Source organism: Micrasema longulum, unplaced genomic scaffold (assembly GCF_059751315.1).
Source record: "Micrasema longulum isolate JH-2025_06_02 unplaced genomic scaffold, ASM5975131v1 h1tg002263l, whole genome shotgun sequence".
NCBI lineage: Eukaryota > Metazoa > Arthropoda > Insecta > Trichoptera > Brachycentridae > Micrasema > Micrasema longulum.
Window position 1 is genome coordinate 259736 of NW_028279421.1, and position 26841 is coordinate 286576.

At 31.2% G+C, this 26841-nt stretch overlaps 1 protein-coding gene across 1 annotated transcript in view; it reads left to right on the plus strand.

Moving 5' to 3' along the window:
• The first annotated feature begins 6185 nt into the window (after positions 1–6185).
• The window catches only part of v (Tryptophan 2,3-dioxygenase vermilion), a 60271-nt gene continuing 39615 nt past the window's right edge, over positions 6186–26841 (plus strand). Inside the window, exon 1 of the mRNA XM_088239782.1 lies at positions 6186–6407. Within this exon, the coding sequence (XP_088095908.1) occupies positions 6391–6407 (17 nt within the window). The 5' untranslated portion in view covers positions 6186–6390. The remainder of the gene's footprint in view (positions 6408–26841) is intronic.

The window sequence follows — 26841 nt, forward strand, 5'->3', positions numbered from 1 at the left end:
TTAGGGGAAGGGTGTACAAAATGACATAGGCGGGTAAAATGACATAGTAATCATATCTTAGAAACCAAACTCTTGGTCATGTTTGAACCTGCACAAGAATGAGCACTGGTACGACACATAAATACTCACCAATATTAAGGACGCTTAGGGCGACCGCCCGAGGAGGACGTGTTGCGGGTTACTTTGTGAAATAAAACAATATTTTTGTTGCGTGGACACCGAAGGTATTATCATTATTTTATTTGTATTATTCTATAACACAAACTGAAAGGATATGTTGTGTCATTGTTAATCTTCACGAAAAACTATAATTTTGTTAAAATTTGCCAAGTGCAATGTGATATTTTTTTATGTTTTTAAAAACTTACGTAGTGGGGCAAAACGACATATGTACTGGTAAGGTAAAATGACATACTATTTCATTTTTCCCCACTCAATACTTTTTTTCTTTAGAAGAATAATAATGTTTCGCAATTATGTGCGTAAAACATGACATTTGAATAAAACTCCAAATATATCAGAGGCTAAAGCTAAAGGTTCTAAAAAACATATCCTGGAAAAGTGTAAACAAGGTATATGTAAAAAATTGATTATTGATTCAGACACTGAAGACTTTCTACTTACAGACAATGAAGATGACTGCTCATGCATTTATTGTAATGAGTTATATACGAGATCAAAGCCAGGTGAAACATGGTTAAAATGCATAAATTGTGGAAACTGGGCTCATACAGAATGTGCTGGTTTAAGTAAAAAAACCAAGATTTTTGTTTGTGTGCATTTAATATTTTAATTCTTTAATATTCATAAAAAACTTATCAATTCTGTTTTTGAAAAGTGTTGAATAATTATCCCATCCAATATCGTATGTCGTTTTGTACACCCGGTGGGGCAAAACGGATTTTTGCAGTATGTTTTTATTTTTGTATTTTTATTTGATAGATTCGTATTTTTTCCTACAACAGTGCTTACATGTTAAAAAATAGTGTACATTTTGAACCAAAGAGATTTTTACCAAATATATTCCCAATTTTTTTTTTTCATTTTACAAAAAATCTATGTCATTTTGTACACCCTTCCCTTATATATAAATAAAACTATCTGGTCTAAGAAGTTTAAAAATTGGAAAATTGTTCAAAGAAATTATTTACCACAGAAACTGCAATTTTTCGGATTCATTAATGTCAGACGTTATCCAGATGTGCAGAAACCTAGATAGTCGGGTCAACCATTGAATTAAGGCAAAGGTTTGAAAGAAAACTCTAATATTACCCTAAGACCACTTATGTATTATATTGCTTTTGAAATTATACAGCGAATTGGAATCATATTTAAAACTAGAATCATAAAAAAAATATCTACCTACAAAAAAAATTGTAAAGTGCGCCTGGCGCCCAGCCCGTTCTCAGTGAACAATGAAACTAACCGATTACCTCAGCTTATTCTCCATACAAAATACACTATATTTTACGTCTTTATCCTAGTCGCGTTTTTTTAGTACTAAAACAAGCTTGCAGATTACAAACATTTTGAAGATTCTTTATTTGGAAACTAGTATTTCGAACATTTATTCCGAAGGACTATTTTTCTTTGATGGGACACCGTTGACAAATGATGTATCACATAGTACATCTGGCGTTCGCAGTGGCCGTTTTTGGCATTATTAATTTAAATAGGAATCGGTCAGTGCTCAGTGTTGACATTTAAATCATAATGGAAATATCTACTGAATGTCATTGCAGTATTTTTTTATATATAATTTTTACAAATATTGTATTAAAATAGTTTAGAATCTAAAGCTACGTACATCGCGCGGCTAGTAATAATTGTTGCTGGAGTTGATTTTCATAGAACCACGGAAAAAATTGTCATTTATAATTATATTACTTACATATTATGTACTTATATGTTGTGCAAATTAATTTTCATTTTTTGAAGATTACCCATAAAATAAATCACGGCTCGCACTTGTGTAAAGATGATGTTAACAAGTCATAAGCCTTTTGAATGCCTACAATCATCTTAATTGGGATATCTGTTTATGATTTTTTTTACATTTAAATAACAATTTTAGGGACAGGAAATATATTTGTTTTTAACAATATTAGAGCAAATATTATGATCGTATTGATGTTCCATCTTATCAATTTATAAATACTTATAATTGTTAAAATTATTTGTGCAAATTAATGTGATGAAACAAAATTATTATTTACTTAGAAAGGCATTCTCAATATATTGTTTGATTATTTATTTTTGGAACAATAAGAAAGTATAAGCAATACTCACTTAGACACACCCCCACTTTCACTCATAAATACAAACCCTTACACACACACACCTACCCTCGTGCAACCTCACATGCAAACACACTCATTTACTTATTTGTATTACCACACAAATAAATAAATATATAAAAAGACTAAACTTTGACATTGACGGTTTTTATTGGTTTTATTTAATTTTTTTCTTTTATACTATTTTACATTTTCTGTATTACTACTAATTTCCTTAACAAATATAGCAAATGTTAGTGAAGCAATTTAAAAATAATACTCGAATCTTTTTTTATAGTGACAGTTACTAATATAATTTCTATGTATTGTGTATAATACTGTGTTTTATGTTTTAAATATTATGTTTTTTTACTATATTGGATTGTATCTTAATACGCCACTAATAAAGCCATCCATACGAACAAAAACAATTCTACGACTATTAACCACGAAGTAAGCTACAGTTTTATTTGTTTATTTGTTTAAATTTAATGTTGTGCACACAGTGCTATGTTAATATAAATCTAGACAATGTTACGGACAAAAAATAAACCTAACACAGCACCAATTACGTACACAACACAATATATGAAACAACTATCTAACAGTACAACAAGATGTAAGAAGAATTTGTGCTTTGTGTGAATTTACTAGTGATTGTGTTTTTATTGTTGTGAGTATGAAATGTAGTGCGTGGAGTGAGGTGTATGGAGTGATGTGTATAAGATGTGATGTTTATGTAGTGTGTATTCTGGTAGTACCTAGTTTAGTATTAATTAAGTATTAATTAGTATAAATAATTTTATAATTTAGTATTAATTAGTATTAATTAAGTAATTTAGTTTTCAGCAATACAACGGGCCGTAGGTACTCAGGTCGAGAATTGTAAGCGCAAACCGAAAGTGTCTGTTACACGTTTGTTGTTAAACCAAAAACCAAACCAAAAATTTTGAACCCTTTTGTTCTATGCAATTTTGAGTTTACTGTTTACTATATTGAAGTGCCATATATTTGTTTTTTTATTGTTTAATTTTTTGTTGTGTTTCTGATTCGATATACTATTTGCGATGATAAAGTATTGTGTTTGTGTCAACTATAGTCCTTAAAATATAGTTTGATTAGAATGACAGTTGTCAGCAAAAGTAACGACACAAGTTTGTAGTGACGTCAAAGGAGTGATTTATATTGACACACCAAAAATTATTCGTATCTGTCACGTCAATGATTTTTTTTAATACAATGCTTTTTTAAATTTATTTTTCAAAAATATTTACAAAATAGTCTCAAATTAAAGTCCTGCTGAATTGCATACATACAACTCGTCAGAAGGTTCTTTTAAATTGCATCGATTATTTACACTTAACCTACATTAAAAATAATTTTACGTGAAAAACATTAAATATTTCATTATCAAAAATTAAAAACTATCACTAATACAAAAAACCTTTTTCTATTAACCATAATTTGAGCAAACGTCTCACTTCTGTATTTAGCTCAGTATTTTAAATATTGTTTGGTAACATGTTAAATATTTTAGGTATACTGCAATATCTGGGAACAGCTAGCTCTAGTTCAGCCATACTAGTAAACCTGGTGTGGTAATCATATACCAACTTGTGTTTATTTTATTTGACAAATTAATTTGTACCAAAGTAGAGCCCTAACAGATAATTTATTTACAGATTTATACATAAATGATATTGAAATATTGTGACATATAAATCAACATAATTATATGAAATCAGCTTTAAAACTAGAATAAACCTAATTATTAACGACGTTCTTACAAGGTTACGTCTTTGTGACAGATTGATCAATGTAAATGAATCGAATAAAAAAAAATTCATTTGTTGTTGTTCATGAAAAAAAGTATTTTGGCTAATTTTAGAGTAAATCATTGTCTTAAACACACTATAATAGGCTTGTTTTTGCGTTTTTATATCAATTTTCGAAAACAGAGTTTCATGTGTGCACGAAAAAACTGATAAAATCGATTTGATCGGTACATGATCAGTGATCAGCAATTTCCCATCACTAGTGACATTAGTTTGGCAGCTGTTATTTTAATCAAGATATATTTTTAGGACTTTAATTGCTGGTCCCAACTGAACACAGGACTTTAAGTATCATCAAGTCTGTTCGTACCTGATAACTATCTTCGACAAAGACAGCATCGATTGTTTTACCTACCACGATGCAGAACCAACCTGCCAATGGTTATGCCGGCTGGTAGAGCAATCTTGCTACTTAATCGCATCACCTCGGATGTCGACATATTTCACGACAGCGGGCCTTCTAACTTAGTTATCCTAGCCTTCTAACATTATTATTTTAATAACATAACTATCTACTTTAATTTGTGATCTATTATTGTATTTATAATGAATTGGGTCTTTTTTCTGTAATGCTCTAAATATCTGAATAAATAAATGAAAATGCAAATGAAAAAAATCATGGAGTTGGGACTTGTGTCTCACATAATGTTAAATAAACTGACTTTAACTCTTAAAAGACTGTGGTAAATAATCCCTTCGCGCGCGGTGATGCAACATCGTGTTACCATAAGCAAAAGACGGAGTATTCTAAAGCTCAGACATTTAAAAAAAAACGGTGATGCGTATGCGGAAGGGAGTGACATGCTGAATAGAACTTACAGTAGACGGATGTAAACAGTCCGTGCTTTTTACTGTACTACTTGTTTTGCTTGTCAAAGTCAACGTGACGATACTTGCTATCTCCGCTGGTTAATCCCTGTTCTTTGGGGACGACTATTTAGCTCAAATTTGTATGGAGTGTTATCTTTTTATATTATATCTCGATGAGTCTTGTATCGTATGTCGACTTTAGTCTTTAAAATATAGCTTTATTAGAATGACAGCTGTCAACCTAATTTCATTAGTGATGGGAAATTACTCATCACTGATCAAATCGATTTTATCAATTATTTCATGCAATCATGAAACTCTGTTTCCGAAAATTTATAAAAAAACGCAAAAAAAGCCTATTATAGTGTGTTGAATACAATTATTTACTAACAATAAGACATTTATACTTTTTTCGTGAACATTATCAAACGAATTATTTGATGTAATGACTTATATTTCCATATAAGTTATTAATTTAAAAAATACTTGGTACACTTCCATTTGTTTTATTTTGACCAATTAGCGCTTTCATCCTCTAATGGGCATCTTCAGACTGGAGAAAAAACGAATTATTTTTTTATTCGTTCAATTTACATTGATCAATTTGTCCCATCTCTAACGTTTTTGCAAAATGATGTAACCTTGTAACGTCGTTAATAATTAGGTTTTTTTTAGTTTTTTTTTTAGTTTTAAAGCCGATTTTATATATTTATGTTGATTTATATGTCAAGAATTGTATTAAAAAAATAGATTAACTTACAAAATACGAATGATTTTTCGTGTCAATATAAATCACTCCTTAGACGTCACTACAAAGTTATGTCGTCAGTTTTTCGGACAACTGTGATTCTAATCATCTTAAAATTTAAGGACTATAGTGTGATATCACATCCGCACAAGAGTTAAGCAAATAAATCAATAAATAAATAAAAAAAATATAGCGAAAGGGCTTCCCTAGCTGTAGCGAATAACTATTCTGAACTGATGTAATGTACATTCTCAAATGAGATTTTCTACAACTCCAAGGAGTATAATATGTAATTCTTATATTATATTTTGTATTCATAATAATAAATACTTTAAAACAAAAGAAAAACCCAGCACAAGATTGTGGTCCCATGGATTTGAGATTTACGTCTCATTCAATGTAAATCTAATTTAATTGCCAATAAATAAATAAGTGTTGAGAGCCCCTGGGGTATATAGATTAGAAAACGAATCCCGGTAAATAGCTAGTGTGGATAAATAACACTATATTTTATTTTCAGTCCTACAGCGGATCAAGTACCGAGCATACGTGAGCTCGCATAAGGCTTCGTCAGACGTACATATTACTCAAGTTACCAGAACTAATATCGCGAACGCGTACGGACGCAACTCGACAACAATTAGAAAAAGTGCCCTGACTTCGAATTCGGTTTAAAAGGCGCGGACAATTCGAATTTTCACTTTAGAATTTGGATTTCAAAATGGCGTGCCCAATGAGGTAAGAGTTTAAAAAATATTTCTGAAGTAGGTACTATTTTTTTTGGTGTACTGAGTTTTGCACCGTGATCGAGGGACTGGGTTCGATTTCCAAGATGCACAGCTAAAATATTTAATAATTATTTAATGTGTTGATTTTTGTGTAGTAAAAAAGCTAAAAACTCTTGGTTTTAAATAAATATATTGATTCATTTATCAATTTCAAATGAATATTTGTTGACGTACATATTCACTAACCACAATTTTTTTTTTTAGTTCACCCATAATTTTCTTTGTTGCTTACATAATTAATTTCATTATATTTTTGCATTTTTTGTTCATATACTTTATTTAATTTTTTTATAATTTAACTTTTTTATTCTGTACATTTATTAATTTGATTATTTGCGTTTTATTTTTAAGTACGTTAGCATGTATGTTTTAAATAATGGCCCCAATGAACAAAATAATCAAATAAATATTATGATACAATATTTAAATAAAAAAATAACAGCCTGCCCTCCACATATGATACTGTTTTTTTGCATATTTGATTATGTATGAATCTAAATTAGTACAATTTATAATTAACATTAATGTCTGATTATCTTTTTTGAATTGTATTCTTTGGAATTTTATTATTTATTACTTATACCTTGTTTTTCTAGATTGTTATTATATTGCATCACATGTCATTATATTTTAATCTAATTAATTTTACTATTCATTTTTTATTTTTTATTATTATGGCTTGACACGGGCACAGCCAAAAAAGCCTTAGTAAGTTCACTTATATTTAAACGAATGGAATTTTGAATGAAAAAGTAAATAAATAAATACGGCACACCGCATCTGAGGACATAAGTCTCCTTGGCGGTGCCCACACTCCCGGAAAATTTGCTCGTTACCAAACGAGAAAAACTGCCCGAAGGAACTCTCTGTAATCTGGTAGCCTTAGCATCTTTGTGCTAAAAAAAAGAAATAAACTTGAAGCTTAGACTGTCTGCGTAATCTATAAGTGTGAAAGCACTACAATTAATGACATTGAAAAATAACAATCAAAATGATACAAATAAGATTAACCACAAAGTTAAAGATTTAAACATAAATAATATTATGAATATTGTTTATTAGAATGTAATAGTTTATAGATTGTCACGAAGCATAGGAAGGGTAGGTGTACGGGCTTAGTGCCGAGGCTAGAATCGAACCCGAGGTGTCAGGTGTCGAACTGGTGAAACGTCTCTTGTAGTCAGTGAACCGAACCACAGTGCCGAGGATCATTTACCTACACACACCTCGACACTTTGAGCGTTGTAAAAAGGGAAAGTATCCATACTAATATTATAAATATATCATTTGTTTCATATAATATAATAATAAATAAATAAAAAATAAAAAATGCGTCTGTTTTCTTGTTTGTGGTAAATTCACGTTGCTACGGAGCAACCGATTAACGAGATTTTTAGTGAGAGCCGGAGAGCTGACAAGTGTCACAAGATGTATATACTCTAAGGTCACAAGCAAATTTTAATCCCGTGAAAATATCACTCCCTCGGGATTTTAAAATTATTTATTTATTAAACTTTTTGTACATAATACAAATTGTAAATTGGCGGGCTTAGTCGCCAAAGTAAGCATACAACTCGTCAGCAGGTTCCTATATGTTGCTTCGATTTTTCATACTTAACCTTCAATAATCATAATTTTATTTGAAAAACATTCCATATATCAAACCATATTCTATTACATTAATACAGATTAAAAACTATCATTAATACAAAAAACTTTTTTTCATTAGCTATAATTTGAGCATAGGCCTCACTCCGGTATTTAACTTACTATTTTTAATATTGTTTGGTAACATGTTAAATATTTTAGGTATACTGTATTGCAGTGTCCTTTTGCCATATTTATTGCAATATCTAAAAATTATTCAGAAAAAAAAATAGTGTGGAAACAGAATAACGATGAAACGTCGCCATTGAAAGTGAAGAGACGGCGAACTTTTTTGAGAATTGGGTCAGATTTTTTTAAGTAGGAGCTGGTGGGTTACTAAGTCCGTGGTGTTACTTGGATGAAAAATATTATTTTGGTTCTCTAAAAACTATTCGAAGACAAATTAGAAAGGATTTTAGAAGATTCAATAAAAACTGCATCACAAAAACTATCGAATGAAAAAAAAAATGAATGTTCTTAAATCTAATTTGTGCTATAAAAAACAGAATATAACAATGATAAAAAATAAAAATGGTAAAATCATAAAAGGTAAAAAGTCTATAGCCAAAACAGTCAAAGAATTCTACGAAAAACTACACTCCTCCAGCCTAAGAAAGGCCGAAACTGAGAACAATACCATATTGAATACGGGATCCGAAGAGATGCCATAAGTGGACCAAAACGAAATAAAAAAAGGCTCCTGTAGATGACGAGATAACTACTGATATGCTGAAATTTGGTTCCAATTAATTGAAAAAGGCTATACAACTATTGTTAAATAAATGCTTAGAACAAGAAGTAATACCAGATGATTGAAAAAATGACAAAGTGAAACTGTTATTTAAAAAAAAGGACTAGGAAAATCTAGAAAATTATCGGCCAATCAGTTTGCTTCCTTATTTATACAAACGAATGACAAAGATATTGACAAACCGTATTACTCTGAAATTTGACTTCTACCGACTTGTAGAACACGCTGCTTCTGTAAGGGGTTTGGAACTTTAGATCAAATCGAACTCGTATACGTGTGCTTATAGAGAAAACCCCATAAAATAACATTAGTATGCACAAGGCCTTTACAGATTATTCTGAAGCAAATCGATCGAGGTTGATCAAATATGTATATGAAAATGTTACCATGCATGTAAAAGTAAACCACAATATAACAACGGAGAAAATCAAGATTAAAAAGAGTGTAAGACAGGGTGACACGATATCTCTAAAACTTTTTGCATTAGCCTTAGAAGACTTTTCCAAGACGCTTAATTGGAATAATAAAGGCATAAAAATAGATGGTAAGTATCTAAATCATCTCCGTTTTAAAGACGATGAGGTAAACCAGGAAACTAAGGTAAAATAATCATAGAGAAATAGGAAATTATACGTTGGCCTGGAAATAAATAAAGACAAAACGAAGATATCGAGTCCAACGCCTAGCAACATATGTACTGGAAACAAAACTATTGGTGCTGTTGACAAGTAAATTTACTTTGAGCAAAAAAACAAATTGGGAAAATTTAATCTAACTGCTGAACTTCCAAGACGAATCGGGTTAAGTTGGGCTGCTTTTGGAAAGCTGAAATACGTTTTCAGAAATAAGGAAATCCCAAACAATCTGAAGGCCAAAGCCTACAACTCTTGTGTCCCGCCGGTGAAAACATACGGTCTTGAAACTATGTCACCCACTGCCATAAGTGTTCACAAAATTAAGTGGACTCAGCGGTCTATGGAAAGACAAATGTTGGGCGTGTTCAAAATAGATAAGACGCCGCACAAAGGTGACAGATATCGCAAAAAGAGTGGAAAGACAAAAATGGCAGTGGGCGGGTCATGTGGGGAGACAAGAAGTTGATAGGTGGACCCCCAGAATTCTAAATTGGAGACTATGAAAATAAAAAGAAAGTAGGGAGACCACAGATGAGATGGACTGACGACGTCGTCGAACTCGTGGGCCATGGATGGAAACAGAGTGCCCAGGACAGAAAAACATGGAAATGTTTGGAAGAGACCTATTTCCAGCAGTGGAGAGAAACGGGCTGAGAAGAAAAGATAAGAAGAAGAATTATGAACCAAATATTAAATTTGCTGTGTAAAGAGAAAGTCACTTTTGTATGTAGATGTTTCCGTCTGAGATGATTATACATTAATTAATTAAGTCGATATTTGATAACATTTGACCACAAACTAGATTTAGAGATTTATTACTTATATTTTAATGTACCATTTATTAAAAAAAATTGGCATTTAAAATTCTTTTAAATAAATATTAATACTATTAAGAAATGTTATCTGTATCCAGGCGGATAAAGAATACAGTTTTGTGTATGAAATAGAACCAGAACCTAGAAAGAGTGTTTTTCACTCGATTGCTTCTCTCAGGTAACAAATCGGTCCTGTGGTGAAGTGGTGGGCGCATTCGCCTACCATGATCGAGAATCTGGTTTTTATTTCTATCTCTTTAGAAAACAGTGCTGAAAACGATGTATATTTTCAAGGGTTTTTTATAAATTTTATAACCTTAAGTTCAATAATTGGAGAAAACTGAAAGAATAGATCGTGAAATAAGGACCTTAGTGTTAAAGTGGGACGATGGCCATTTCAACATTTTTTGAGTAGAGATGATTTCCTATTCAGGATGTAAAAAAATATACCTTGAAAAAAATGAAAATTCCAAAAAATGGCTTGAGATTCATTTTGTGCTCCTCGATTATGGTAAGTATTATTAAAATTAAAAAAACAAAAATAAAATAACCAAATCAACAATGCTTGATTATGTCCAATGCTTGCAGACTGGCTGGATTTCCTCCCTAGGGAGTTATTCATATTTAAATTTATTGCAAAATAGAGGGAAAACATTATTGATTTGGGAATATGGAACTCTACGCATTTACAGGGCTTATGTCCTGTCATTGCCTGGTTTAAGTGGCCACGTGTTTGGTTCAGCCGGATGAATCTCACCCACTTTATAAAGGTTTCAGCTCCTTTACTTCACAAAAGTCAACAGAGGAAGAGTTGAGGAAATGTGAATGTTTAAACATGGGCAGAATGGTAAATGCTACACAGTGTGTAAAGTGGCCACTTAAATTAGCCAATGACAGGTCATAAGCCCTGTAAATGCCTAGACTTCTATATTCCCTTCTCAATATTTTTCCCCCTCTCTGTTGCAATAAATTTAAACACAAACAAAACAACTTTATTTTCAACCACTATTTTTTTATTTACTATCTAATTCCCTACCATCAAACAATAAACCTGCATTCTACAAAACTAATAATATAGGAACATCGTTAAAACATCACAAAGACTAAGTCCATAAATATAATAAATCTGGGATATACCAATTAAATTGTAATGATTGCGATTTAATCTACATTGGAAAAACTCAAATAAACTTTAATATTAGAGTAAAAGAACACTAAAGATGCTTAAATAATAATAATTTTTCTGAATTCGCAAACCATCTGATAGAAAATAATCATAACTTCAATAAAGACACTGGATTAAAAGTACTTCACGTTGAAAATAAAATGTTAAAATTAGACAACTTAGAAATCTAAGAAATTAAAAAAGCTATTCATAATAAGAAAAAATAATTAATAAACAAATTAACAATATTTCTTTTAGTCCACTCCTGTCTAGCTTAAAAAAAAAGTCATATCAAATTACCACCCTTTTAGGAAAAAAACAAGACTTGATTTATTGGCTCCACGTGTTGTGTTTAGTAAACACGATAAAAATAAAATAGGAAAGAATTCATTAGTTACGTAAACCTTGACGAAGAAGCTTGTTTGCTTTAAAACCAGTCGGAGGAATAAATAAATAAATTCGTGTTTAAAAACAAAGTTGTTTTATTTATTTTATTATAATGAATAACTACAACGTTAGTGCTTCAAATATAAAATTTATAATTTAAAAAAAAAACGTAATTTGAAAATGTCGTCCGTTTTTATAATCCAAACATGCAATAATTGCATTGATGTATATAACTAGAGTAAACATAAGCGTTCGAAATATGTTCCCTCAACCTGCGGCTAATTGGCATGTGTTTGATAGAACGATCTTTAGTCTATTGCGACATTCCCCGGCTACTTTTATCCTCACAACGAGGAACTTCAGCCCCCACGGGAAATTAGATACAAAAATGTTTTCTTGCGCGTGGTAACAATTAGAGCATTAAATTGTACGGCAAAGTTTCTTGAAAATGTACGAAAAAAATAATAAAAGCAATTTCAATAAAAACGTACAACTTTGAATGACGTTACTGGTTCATATAATATAAGAGCTATAAAAGATTTCCGGTCTGCTTGCCGTTTCTGGACCAATGGGAAGAACTGGATGAGAATAAGCGGAAACGAACCTCTGACGTCACAAAACTTTTGACAATCTTAGCTCTGATAATACGATATATAAAAATTGAAAAAAAAAACACTTTCGTATACTTGACCTTCTATTTTCAAGGCTTGTAATAAAATAAAATAATAAATGTAACGTAAAAGCAAACACAATATCTTGTAGAGCAGAGCATTTTCTTTTAAATGACGTATGTACAACTGCAACCATTTTGTTTTACTTTAGGGACTTGTGTTTAAATTTGGAAAACAACGGACACAACTTATGTTGACCAGTTGAATTTATGCTGACCAGTCTGAAGATGCCCATTAGGGGGCGAAAGCGCTTATTGGTCAAATAAATAAGGGAAATGTTCAAAGTTAAAATAAATATGTATATCTTGTATTTAAACTATAAGTTATTATATAATAGGGTCACTTTTTTAAAACATTTAAAAATTAATAAGGGCTATGAATTTTTATACTTAATGGTAACATAAAGAATACTTTTTATTTATTTTTATTTAGATAACAAATATAAGTAAACAATATTACTACTATATACAATTTTTATATTATTTAAGTAAACATATTTACATTAACGTTTCCCATTACGTAAAAGAAAAAAAAACAATTCTTGTGTACATAATGGGGAGTGACGTCTTACAACAGTTTGTTTATTTAATTTTTAATTATTGATTAAAAGAAATAACTATAAACGGTGTTGTTAATCAGTTTTTAAATTTATAATCTTAATTTCCCGCGAAAACGGCTCACTGCATTGGCCACGTCACATTTAAATAGAACATCATCACGAATCATGACGTCGCAATTGACGCTTAGCGTTTTTGCAAAGACATATTTAAAAAAAAATATTTACGAAAACATTTTTTTAAGCTGCGCATAATCGCTTATATGGATAATTCGCCCCTGTTAAAGGGGTCACCTAATGAGATTACGTTAGCTCTGTAAATGCCTAGACTTCAATACTCCCTCCTCTGAAATGTTCTCCATCTCAGTTGTAATATGTCAGTATCAATTTACATTTCTTGTTTATAAATTAAATGTAATGCAATTAAAAAACAATTATTAGGCGAAGGATGCAACTGATAAGTGTCGTGTGTACGATTATTTGTATAATTTAACATAAATTAGGATATCATTAATAAAATTAATATAATATTGTATGTTTACAATTATGGAAATACATCAAAAGTTTTACATTACCAGAGGCTACGTAATGGCACTTTTGACGTTTGCACGGTCATGAAACGTAAATATTGACAGCAGCTAAGTACGCCGTTTGCCGTGCTTTATTGTCGAAGGCGTCGCAATAGTCAAGTTCCGCCGCGCTGCTATAATTTATCAACAAAAAAAATACAATCGAGTGACAATATTGACATTTTAATGAACATCTTGTTATACTGTGTGCCCATTATAAGGAGTTCGCAAAACTATTCATTTCATTTAATTGCATTCATTTATTTTTTTCTGTTAATTGTTTGTTTTTTGGGCTAAAATTAAACTCAGCATGGTTCCCGGCACACGCACAAAAATGACACGGAATGTGCCTACTACTGACTGCGACATGGTACAAATTACTAGTAAATTCACTAGTACTAATACCATCAGGCCATTTCCTCGTAGGGGTAGGCAGAGAGAATGGACTGCCACACACGTCTATCCTGGCATACATTTATACATCTTGTCTTCCATGCCCTTCTGTTCTGCCTGCTTTTGACATGACCAGACTTGAGATTTTGGTTTATCTGTTCCTGCCACGTCTTTCTTGGTCGTCCTCGTCTCACGTTACCGTTCATTTTCGCCATATTTACTTGTTTTACCATTCTTTCGTCATCCATTCGTTCTACACGACAAAACCATCTCAGATACCCTTCCTTATCTTATTTAATTATTTATTTATTAAAAGAAAACAACAGCCATTACAAAAAAAAATAATATTTACGTATAAACCAAAATTAAAGGCCAATTATAGTTTTCTATACATTACTAAATACAATGTCAAAAAAAGAAGAAAAAAAGCGTACATTGAACTAGCAACTCCGTATCATCCTACACGTAAAAAATAAATAAAATATTACAACAATAATGAATAAATAAAAAATATAAAAAAAGTTTTTGTTTAAACGAACTTAAAAATCCCTTTGCCGGCGGATCCATACGGAGCTATCAGTCCTCCATTCTTTCTTCTTTCAAACAAGAGAAAATAATTACAATATTAAAGTGCACAAAAAAAACAAAATATTAGGTAGGTACAGTTAGATTAAATTATAATTACTACTTTTAATTAGGGTTCTAGCATTTTCTTTAAATTTGTTTAAAGTGAGGAAATATATATCTATTTCAGCAAAAAAAACGTGTTATAATTATTTAAAATTCTGGGCAAAGATGCATTCTTATTCGTGCTTGAAATACCAACATGAAATAATTGTTGCAGCCGATTCATCTTATCAATTATACCTGACTCAGATTCACACTCTCGCCTGCTTTCGTCATTCGCAAACCTCATACATTGATTTCCCACACATTCGTTTAAAAGATCGCATTTAGACCGCGTTTACTCGGTTTTCATCCTTCCTCTGCCAGTTCAAAAACTCCGCTTTGCACTGCCAGTTTAGCTTTGATAGACATATTTTTATTTGCAATTACTGTGCTTAGTGCGCCGTTCATTTTGCTAGCCGCATTCATTCTCCTTTCAGCATCTTTTTCTACTCTTCCATTTCTTGAAAACATGCTTCCCAGATACACAAATTCTTCTTCTTGTTCAAGACGTTTATTGTTTACATTTATTATCACATATTTTTTCTACGAAAACGATTGCTCCTGGGTACGTTTTCTGACGGGAAGTTAAAATTTATCTTCACTTTTATCTACAAAGTAAAATTAAGTTTTCTATATGAAAAATTGAAAATGTTTACAATTTTTTTTCTAAACATGTTCAAAAAACAACTTACCAACGAATATTTCTTTTCTTAATTAATTTATACGTAAAAAATATTACTCTTTATCATTTTTTTTACATCATTGTATATTTTTCTACATAAACATATACTATTTACCTAAATATTAGTTTTCAATAATAATACATATATATATATATATTTTTTTAATGTTGTTCAAAATTGTCTTCTTTGTTTTTTTTTTAACTGGTTCAAAGTATTTCTAATGCCAAATTATCTTTTTTTTATCGATAATTCTACAACTGGTAATATTTTATTCTTTTATATAGTTTATATTTCTTAGACTTTCTAAATTAATAATATTGTTTTAAATGCTCTGTATTACTTAAATTAAGCTTACATGTATGTATATTTAATTGTATTTGTAACTAATATGTAAAAGGCACTAAGTGCCGTTTATTTTATTAAAATAAAATAAAATAAAATATAGTTTATTGAGAAAAATAACCATATCTTTATCTCTACCACATACACACTTAGGTAATATATTCCTCTGGATCATATCTAGTCTGCCTATGGTTTTTTGTACTTATCATCATCAATCCCTTTCCGCACCTAATGGTGCATAGAGCACTGGATTGGTACACCAATCGCAGCATATCTCGATCAATTTGGTTACAGAAAGGTAAGGTGATCAGTTTTACGCTTCAGGTACCAGTCCAGGGACTATGAAATATTTTAGGGTGAAAACACCCTTTTAAATAAATATCTCATTTCAACCATGTCGGGAATCGAACCCGAAACTTCTTGCATGGTAGGCAAACGCGCTAACGATTACACCATGAGGCCGACGAATATACGAGTACATGAGAAAAAAATAAAAACTTATAGGATACAAAAGAAAGAACAGAAAATAATAATACATTCATACTAATTAAAATTGAATGCAGTTGTTACTTGTTCAAAAAATTCTTTAAATTTACTTTGAATTTATTTATTGATATACGAGTTTTAATAGTTTTTAGTTCATTGGGGAGATTATTGTAATTTTTACACCTTTAAGACAAAGCTATTTTGACCACGACTTGTGTGGAATTTAGGGATTTTAATATTATTTTGGTATCTGAGTGACTTACTTATTCATTTCAAATTCTTTTATTTTTTCTTCTTTATACATTTGTATAGTGGAATTTATTTTATAAATACTGTCAACTGTATGAACTTTAAATAGAATTTCCGTATTTAATGTTGAGGGTTTCTTTAAAATTACTTTAATAATTAATCTTCGTACTATTTTAAGAGGGTTTAATATATTGGCAAATGCACCATACCACATTGTTACAAAGATTGTACATTTGAGTAATAAGCTATTTTAAAAATATTCCTTAATCTAATAAATATGTAAATACATTTTCTAGTACGTTTAATTAGCTCACTAATATGGTCATTCCATTTTAAGTTTTGGTTAATGTTTATACCAAAATATTTAATTTCATCTGTTGTATCAAGTACTGAACATGTTAGATCGCAGTTAGTTTTAATGCAATTTTTTAATTATTTTTTTATTACTGAATCTAAACTTACTTATATTAGTTGGTTTAATTAACAATGCTTTGAGTATGTCCAAATGTTTGTAGACAAGGTTGGATTTCACTCTTTAGGGAGTTTTTTAAATTGAAATTTGTTCCAAAAGAGAATTTAAAAAAAATTGAGCAGGGAATATAGACGTTTAGACATTTGCGTCGTTTGATTCCCAAAATGTCTGCGGTTTCGAATATTTTAATTTAATAATAAGGAGGTATATATTATTCATACCTATTAAATCAATTTATTAAAAATACCTTTATAAAAGGCAATCGTTACATTATTTATAACTTCGTTAGCCATGATTTATACGTAGATTAAATGTCAAGATTTTAACATGCGAACAAATAATTAAATAAGCAAAATACCTATAACATTATGAGCGATTATTTACATAAAATAAATAAATTATCTATCGACCATCCGATATTACTGGAATAACAAGAAAAGAAAAATCCGATTTTATTTAATTTTCCAAATACTTTTTTACGCCCAGTTTTATTAGTAATAGTTAAAACTGGGCGTAAAAACCCTTTTTTTATTATTACGCAACACGTTAACCCTTTGATCTTTAAATATAGATTTAATACAGTTTTTGAACGTTTTCTTTTGAATAATGTTATATGTAGCTTGAAAACAACAAAACATAAAAAACAACAACAAAGAACAAAATATTGTGGTACAAATTTGGAGGGAATTGCAATACAAAAAAGTTGTTTTTTAAATAAAATAACCAACAATAAAATTAAACAACAAAAATACAAACAATATTTTGAGTTTATTCAAATTTGACCAAGACAAGGACTGGATTCAACCCCCTATTAAACATAATATTCTAACAGAGATGGAGAGAAACGGGAATATAGAAGTCTAGGGATCTACAGGATTTATAACCTGATATTGGCTGGTTTAAGTGGCCACTTCAAACGGTGGCCACTTTACACATTTTTTCATTGTTTCGGCCATTTTGAAGTAATTATTTAGTCCAAAAAAATGACTCCTGGGGATCAGTTTTGCATAGAGTTGTCACCTGTTTTTGTGTAAAATTATTGCTCCTTTACAAACCTCAATATTATAATTATGTTTCGTTTTCAATATCGTTTTTGAATCGGGTTGCGGTCCCGTGGCTAGTGTTGCGGACTCACAGATCAGAGGTCCAAGGTCCGAACCCCACTCTACCCCAACTTGATTTCCATTTTCTAATAGTGAGTTATTTACAACTCGTTAAAAAGGTCACCAAAATGTAAATATTTCAGTAGATTACGCTTACCAAAAGAACGCTAATAGTTCTTTAAAAAATAAAATAATTGTTAACATATTACAACTGAAATGAAGAGCACTTTAGATAATGGTATTTAGCAGACTACGCATTTACTGGGCTTATGATCTGTCGTTGGCTGGTTTAAGTAGCCACTTTACACACTGAGTAATATTCGCCATTGTGCCTGTATTTGAAAATCATTACCATTTAGTTTTTCCATCTTTTCTAAGGATTTTTTTAAGACAGAGTCAACAAAAAAAAACTTTTCATTTGTTCTTTTTCATTTTTACGGTTATATTATACTTTTTAACAAGTGTAATTATACGGAGGGGCTTTTCACGAGTACACTTATTCTCTTATTTTTTTGCACTGTACTAACTTATATATATAAAAATATAATTGGTCTTTAATCTTGGTTTTTAAAAATTTTTTTTTTTTTTTTACAATGTTTGTTGTTGTCTTTTAATAAATAAATCGGTTTATGTTTGTTAAGTTAAAGAGCTGAAACCTTTATTGATGCGGGTGAGATTCATCTGATTACATTATTTCACCAACATATAGTAAGTACTAGGCAACGCTTGAAAATATTAACTTTTAAAAAATCAAGTAATTTTAGACTTATAATTTAACTCTACCGCTTTCCTTGCTCCTTTCACTGTAAGTTTAGCAAATAATGAATCATTGACCAAATTATGATGTATTAAATTGGTCACAAGCAAAATATCGTTGCCCACAATGGTGACACCTATTCAAAAACAAATTTTTGATGTGTTATTTAGATATTTTTTATTTATTTATTTATTCATACAAATACATATATACTCGTATTACAAAAAAAAACGCATCTCTAATTCTATGAGGCAAAGAGCCCTGTGTTGAGTTGGGATACAAAATAATGGAAAAAGGAAGCATGTATATTATTAAATAATAGCAATTTTTTTTCATATTTTTTTTTACATAAACACATATTTTAATAAACATCTGGACAACAGGCTTAATAGTATATAAATCTATCCAATATCTCGCAGCAGTCTCCTGCAATGGTCTCTTCCCTTAGACAAAATCCAAACTTGTACACGAAAAAAAAAAACTAAACTAATCATCACGCCGTTTCCCCGTAGGTGTAGGCAGAGAGGATAGAACGCCATAACACTCTACCTTGGCATACAGACCTCGCTTCCTCTACATTCATACATCTTCTCATGCACGCACGCCGATTATTCCTACTTTTGACATGTCCATCTTCAAGTATTTGATGGACTTAATCGCGCAATGTCTTTCTCGGTCTTCCTCGTTTTCTGCGTCCATCAACATTTGCATCGTAGATACTTTTAGCCGTTCTTTCGCAGTCCATTCGCTCTACATGTCCAAACCAACGCAGCGCCCCTTTCTTGATTCTTTCGATAATGCATGTCTCAGCCTTACACACTTCACGGATCTCGACATTTGTGCACCTATCATACATCGTTTTACCACACCTTCGCTTGAGGGATCGCATTTCGACAGCATTCAACCTACCTCAAACTTGTTCACTCTTTCTGAAAATTGCTTTCAGGACATTGAACACTCTTGGGGCCACAAAAAATAAATTTCTCTGAGCAAAAGTCATACGTGTTTTTGGTTTTAAATAATTCAAATTACAGGAAAACCTCGTACGAGCATTCTGCTGGGATCTACTCTTGTAGCCGCATGACCAGAAATATGTCAATGTTTTTTTTTTTTTTAAAAAGTGTAATGTCCAGTAACTACCTTCATGAATATCAACAGATTTTATTTTTTATATTCCGATCGCTTACTAACCTAATTCTTTGTGTGGATATTTGATAAACATATCTGAATATAAGTTGTGGAGTTTTGAAAGCATTATTTTTAGTGACAGATTCTTCTTTATTGCATTTATATTGCTCCGAATAACAAAAGGCAAATTGTAAAACCCAAAGGTACGTTGTTTCTCATTCGAGATCCTAATTAACTGAGGCCCGTAGAGCGGATCAAATGAGGCTCGGAGGGTCAATTAACTGAGGCCCGTAGAGCGGATCAAATGAGGCTCGGAGGGTCAATTAACTGAGGCCCGTAGAGCGGATCAAGTGAGGCTCGGAGGGCCAATTAATTGAGACCCGTAGGCTCGATGAAACGAGGTCTGGAGGGCAGATTAATTGAGGCTCGAGGGGCTGAGTTTTTCAGCACGTGACAGTCGGTAAAAGCCGACTGTTTTCTGCTAGTAATTATAATTCCTGGTACATTCTGCATTTGGAATTTTTTTTATTCTTTTTTTACTGATAATATAAATAAAGATATGAACTCTTTTTTTCTATGATATATTTTGTTGCCCTTTAATAATAAGGATATGTTTTTTTTATATTTATTTTTTCCTTTTTTAATTACTATAAAAAATTCCCATATAATCTTTTACGGTAATTTTACTTTTTCTTTCTTATGTTACACAAAAATATTATAACTGCATATTTATTATAGGAGCAAAAATTAATTAACATTTTCTTGTATACCCACGAACAGGCCATGCCTTTGTGGGATTTTTTTGTTTACTATTTTTACTGTTAATATGTATTTCATTGCAATGTAATTATTCTTTATTTTTTTAATACTCTGTTTTACCTCTTATGTATATTTACATAGTACAACAGAGATGAAGAACATTTAAGAGAAGGTAATATGGAAGTCTAGGCATCTATAGGGCTTATGACCTGTCAATGGCTGGTTTAAGTGGCCACTGTGTAACATTCACCATACTGCCCATATTTATTCTTTCATCTGTTGATGTTTGTGAAGTTAAAGGGCTGAAACCTTTATTTATGCGGGTGAGATTCATCTAATTGAATTATTTCACCTACATACTAGGCAACGCCTGAAAATGTTATTTTTCAATTTCTATACTTCTTCATGGACCAGATGGATTTATCAAAAATATTTTGAGTTTGTCCAAATTTTTGTAGACAAAGACTGGACTTAACTCCCCGGGGAGTTGTTTATATTTACATATTAGAACAGAGATGAAGAACATTTAAGATAAGGTAATATAGAAGTCTAGGCATCAACAGGGCTTATGACCTGTCAATGGCTGGTTTAAGTGGCCACTTTACACACTGTGTAACATTCACCATACTGCCCATATTTTTTAAAATATTTTTTTTATTTATTTATTTACACTCTTTATCAAAATACAATTCCATATTCACTTTGCCCAGCTAACAATATTTGAACATCTATATTCCTTCAATTCTTTCATCTGTTGATGTTTGTGAAGTTAAAGGGCTGAAACCTTTATTTATGCGGGTCAGATTCATCTAATTGAATTATTTCACCTACATACTAGGCAACGCCTGAAAATGTTATTTTTTTAAGTTCTATACTTCTTCATGGACCGGTGGATTTATCAACAATATTTTGAGTTTGTCCAAATTTTTGTATACAAGGACTGGACTCAACTCCCTCTTAAGTATATTGTAAAAAAAACAAAAAAATATATAGTTAAAATCTCAAGCTTTAAAATAATTTGATTCTAAATTTTCTTATTGCGGCAGCATTAGCAAGGGTAAACAGTGGAGCGAACTGCGAATTACATTACGTCAGAAACTACCCTTGACACGAAAGTGGCAGATAGTGTGGGTAGTCTACTTAGCTTCACGTTTATACTACACCCGCTATATTTTACATGTGTGGTGTCAGACTTGTATTGACCGGTCATCGAACCTGAACTTCACGGCTATAGTTAACGTCGCACAGTGTTTCCATTCATACGAGCCAGACGCTAAAACATCTAAATGGTCGCGAAACCCACTCTTGCGGTGTATTTCATCCTGTAGCTCAATCACAAATAGCTATTTATTTATTTATTCATATTTTTCGCTTACAAACTATAATTAATAATAAAAATAATGTAACCTCACTGGGATTTCCCGTGCCAAAGACACTTAACAATTTATTTTTTTGAAATTACATTTGAGAATAAACAACGAAGACTAATTTAAAAAACAAACATAATTAACAAATATTCAGACAGTTTTAAAAACAAGGTATTTATGTACATCTATATTATTTATATTACAAAACACAATGAAAATAACAAAAACCTAACATAAGCTATCAGTTGTGAAGCAGTTGATTCAGCATTGGTATAGGCGAATGCGACAATCTATTTTACTTCTACCTAGCTCCACTATCCATTTTTTTATAGCCTTTTTAAACATTTTCTCATTACTAATTGCTTAAATAGAAAGTGGAAGTACGTTATAGATTTTAATTGAATAATACTCAAAATCCCTTTGTCCGAAAGTGGTATTAGTTTGTATTTGTTTAAGTTGTCTATGTGTTGAGGATCTAGTGATTATATTATTTGTATGTGATGTATTGTGGGGGTTATGTCTTTCATTTGAGTAAGAGTAGTTTTTTAATATATAAGTGAGTATTGTTTTAGCGTATAATTGTTTTGGTGTCATAAGTTGTGATTTATGGAATTTGCCGTGCTAATAAGCGACGTGATAAAAATTTCTCACGATGGTTGTTTATCGTATTCGCGATCACAATGCAAATCGAAACAGTTTATTGTAGCTCGTTGAAGATGTTAGGATTCGTCTTTGCTGCCGGGGTTTTTGGTAATACACGAGTACTGAAAATGATTTATAACTCGTTGGTGTGAAGTAGACTTAAGGTGGATGATTTGGAGACCGTGTGAGTTGAAGTACTCTCTTATGGTGGAGACGGTTGAAAAGAAATTTCTTCGGTTTTTCTACATGAGGGAGTGCGGATATTATCCATGGCTTTATTCCACTGAGTTCCTCCAGGGATGATTGGTTATCTAGCTTTAATATATCAACTTTAAAATACCTTAATTTTGTAAACGGGGTCTAGAATTCCAATCGTCTATGCGCTTAGTAGCAGCAAGGCGTGTTGTAATCTTACTCCTTTTTACTATTCATATTATTATTATTTTGTAATACACTAAATTTATTTGTCAATTTTTAAAATGTGTATATGGGGGCTAAATTTCTAACTGTCTATGCGCTCTGTAGCTGCAAGACGTCCTGTAGTCTAGCTCCTATCTATTATAATTTTTGATTGATCTTAATTGAAAACGAGGAACTAGAATCCCAACCGTCCATGCGCTCTGTAGCTGCAAGACGTACTGGGATATTTATTAATTGTACAGCGCCCTTGAGGTGATTTTCACAAAAATAGCGCTTTATAAATTATCCAACTATATATATATATATGCTTGGTTACAGCAGTTTAAAGATCAGATGGAATGTGTATTTAACACTTTGAGTACCGGCCGAATACACATAGAATTTACCATGTGCCCGGCCCATTTTTGTGAAATTTCATGCTTTGTGAAGGGTTTCTTAAAAGTGTCATAATTATGAAAATACTAGGTTAAATCAATTGAAACTTCTCAGATTTAAATAAGTAATTTTTGTATGATGGTTTTGCCGACATTGGTCTTTCATTGGACAAGAGCCACATTGCGCATTGCAATGTTCTCACATATCCAGGGCCTCACTCTTTTTTTGTGCTTTGTATCCCGGAGCCGTGTAAACATGTGATTATAATAACCATCCGCTGTGTCCCGGTCTCATGTTTTCACGTGGTTTACCAGCAGCGAAAAAGTACGAATAAAAGTCACTAGATGTCAATAAAATGCACTTTTTTTGACAGCTGGTAAACCACGTGAAAACACGGGACCGGGACACAGCGCGTGGTTATATAATCACGTGTTTACACGGCTCCGGGATACAAAGTGTTAACTACGCATTTCTTTCGATTGCTGCGCGGTATTTTTGACAACCCCTAAATTATGCGGAGCGTTAGCTTTTATGTTCCGGATAATTACCTTAGACAGCGTCAGCATAGACTGTTTCACATTTCAATATACAGGACCAACCTGCCAATGGTTATGCCTGTTGGAAGAGCTATCTCTATGTTAAACAATATTAATTTGGACAATGACATTTTTCACGTCTATAAGGGGGTTTTCCGGAGTTGAGGAGATATTATGTGTACCTCTGTGTTATTTTATATACACCTAATTTTACCTTTTTATTTGCATTATTTCTACATGTACGAATTAAGATATTCCATTTTGTTATGTACATAAATATGAATAAATAAAATTGAAAAAATAAAAAATAAATAAATTGAATTGTTCAGGAATTCAATAGTGAATTTTTAGCGTCTAGCTTTTATGAATCGAAACACTGTGCGTCGCAGCTCGTTCATTCCACAATAAGTTCCAAGTCACAATAAGCTGAAAGTTCCCGTTTTTCTTGTCCTTTTCGAGGCTAAGGCTATTTTTCTTCAGCTAAAAAGTTTATCAACTTTTATTTATTTTTAATTCATGTAATTAGACCACATAAAAGTACTAGCTAGATTAGGGTGGAGGGGAAGTATATTATACGAGGTCCCGGATTCGATTCCAGGTAGGGCAAATATTTTTATACTGCCTAACATAAAATATAATTTTGTGGTTTCGTATTTTTCCTAGATGGGAGTCTGTTACCTTTTCATATTGGCTTTGATATTTTATTTTCCAAAATTCTGTGTTTTTTGTGGGAACTAGGAGTTTTGGATGCCCAAAACCCTTAAAAGCTACCAGTTTTTTTTCGCCTTCTTCGGACGTACAGTAAACAAATATAATTATTATTTTTGAAAACATAAAGGCACCGCGGCAGAATGTTTCATTCTAATACTCTTTCTTAGGTAAAATCATTTAAATGTTTTTCCCAACGCTGGCTGATGCAGCAAACTTCCGTCGTCATCACCAAACTACTTTTGAAACGACCCAAATTTTTACTGGACACGAAGCTATGAGAAGTTACCTATATAAGTATAAATTAAGGAATGATGACCATTGTCCATGCGATGATATTTCTTCAGAGTATCGAACATTATTATTATTTTATTTTTTTAAAAGAAATATTTGCGTTCTCATGATTTACCCAAATATTTAATTTTGAGGGCCATTTTCAACGAGTTTTAAATAACTCACTATTAGAAAATGGGAATCGAGTTGGGGTACAGTGGGATTCGAACCACGGACTTTTGTTCCGTGAGTCCTAAACACTAGCCACAGGACCACAACCCAATTCATCGGGTGCAATAAGGTCCATTCTATGTTCTGGTAAAAAACCAGGCTAGTTTTGTACAAGAAACTGTAATAATCACCTTATGAAAATGGCGTTGATCACAAAAATGACATTTCTCAATTTGCAGATAACACCCACAGCACTAAGAAAATTTTACGGTTTAGATGCTGATGGGAAGATTAATGCCTCCAGAAGTCTAGTTCTCTCAAATAAATCAGTGTAAATAAATGCATAAGACTTTTAATTTTATAAATTCAATAATTTAAAAACACCCATTAAAAAAATATATGTTTTAATATAAAATGTCACCTTGTACATTTAAAGTTTGAATGCGGTATCATTCAATATTAGATTCTTTTTACACGTAATTTAAGTGCCCTTTTGCATTATATACTAGTACCTGTAAATATAAAATAACATTTTCAATACATAATGACACAACATACTCGTACAAAAGAGTTTCACTAGGGATGACTGTTTTCTGCAAAATGCAGATCTTAGGTTGTGTGTTGTGTGGTCAGCCAGACTTTAAAAATCATTAAAACTGGTCAAATACATAATTTAACATTTTTCGTATTATAAAAAAAGCTAGGTATGCATTGAACATTGCAAAACCATGACCCGGATTCATTTAAATAAATTTGTAAAAAACGGTTACTGGATTTAGGTAGAAAAAAATTGGAAAACTTACTCAAAAAAATTCTAAAATAATAAATGCTATAAAGGACGTATATATGCAGAAAAGATCCAACTGTCAAATTACAGTTTTGAGATATTTGAGGAAATATAAGATCACCCTAATATAAAATTACAGAAAATGACTTGATTTAAAAAAATATTGTTAATGATGAAAATAGTATTTCTCTTGCAAATGGTGTTTCGTTTGTTCAAAATTAACATTTAATTTATGAGTTATATGCCTATTTATGGAGGTGGATCATTTTTGCTTAAACAGATTTTAATATTTTTAAATGCAAAAAAAGTTGAAAGTATATTTTGTAAAATTTGGCTACTGGGTGTTAGGTGGAGAAAAATCGAAAAATTTACTCAAAAAAATTCTTAAATAATAAATGGTGTAATTGAATATTATATAACTTTTATATATCGTTTAACTCTATAGTATCTTAACGAGTAGCTAGTAGGTAGTCATGTTTTTGTTTATTTTTGCATAAAAATGTCTGCTTTAAAACAGGTTGTACCTAGTTAGGCAGACTAGACATAATCCAGAGAAATCTATTACCTAAGTATGTATGTAGTAGATAAAGAAATTGTATTTTTTTGTTAATAAACCATGATTATTATTATTAATAATCATTTGTCAAAGTAAAAAAACATTCCAACTGTTGTGTAGATATTATTATTCACTCCTTTCATAAAAGTGCTATTATCTCAGTTTCACTTTTCTATGGCATAATATGCTTTGTGAATAACTACGTTCATTTTAAGTATTGCGCGTATATACATTTAAGTGTTCTAAGACAAAAAGAATGATTGTAATGAAAAATAATTAACAAGAAATTTTCAAATGAGGTTCTGCGAAAAA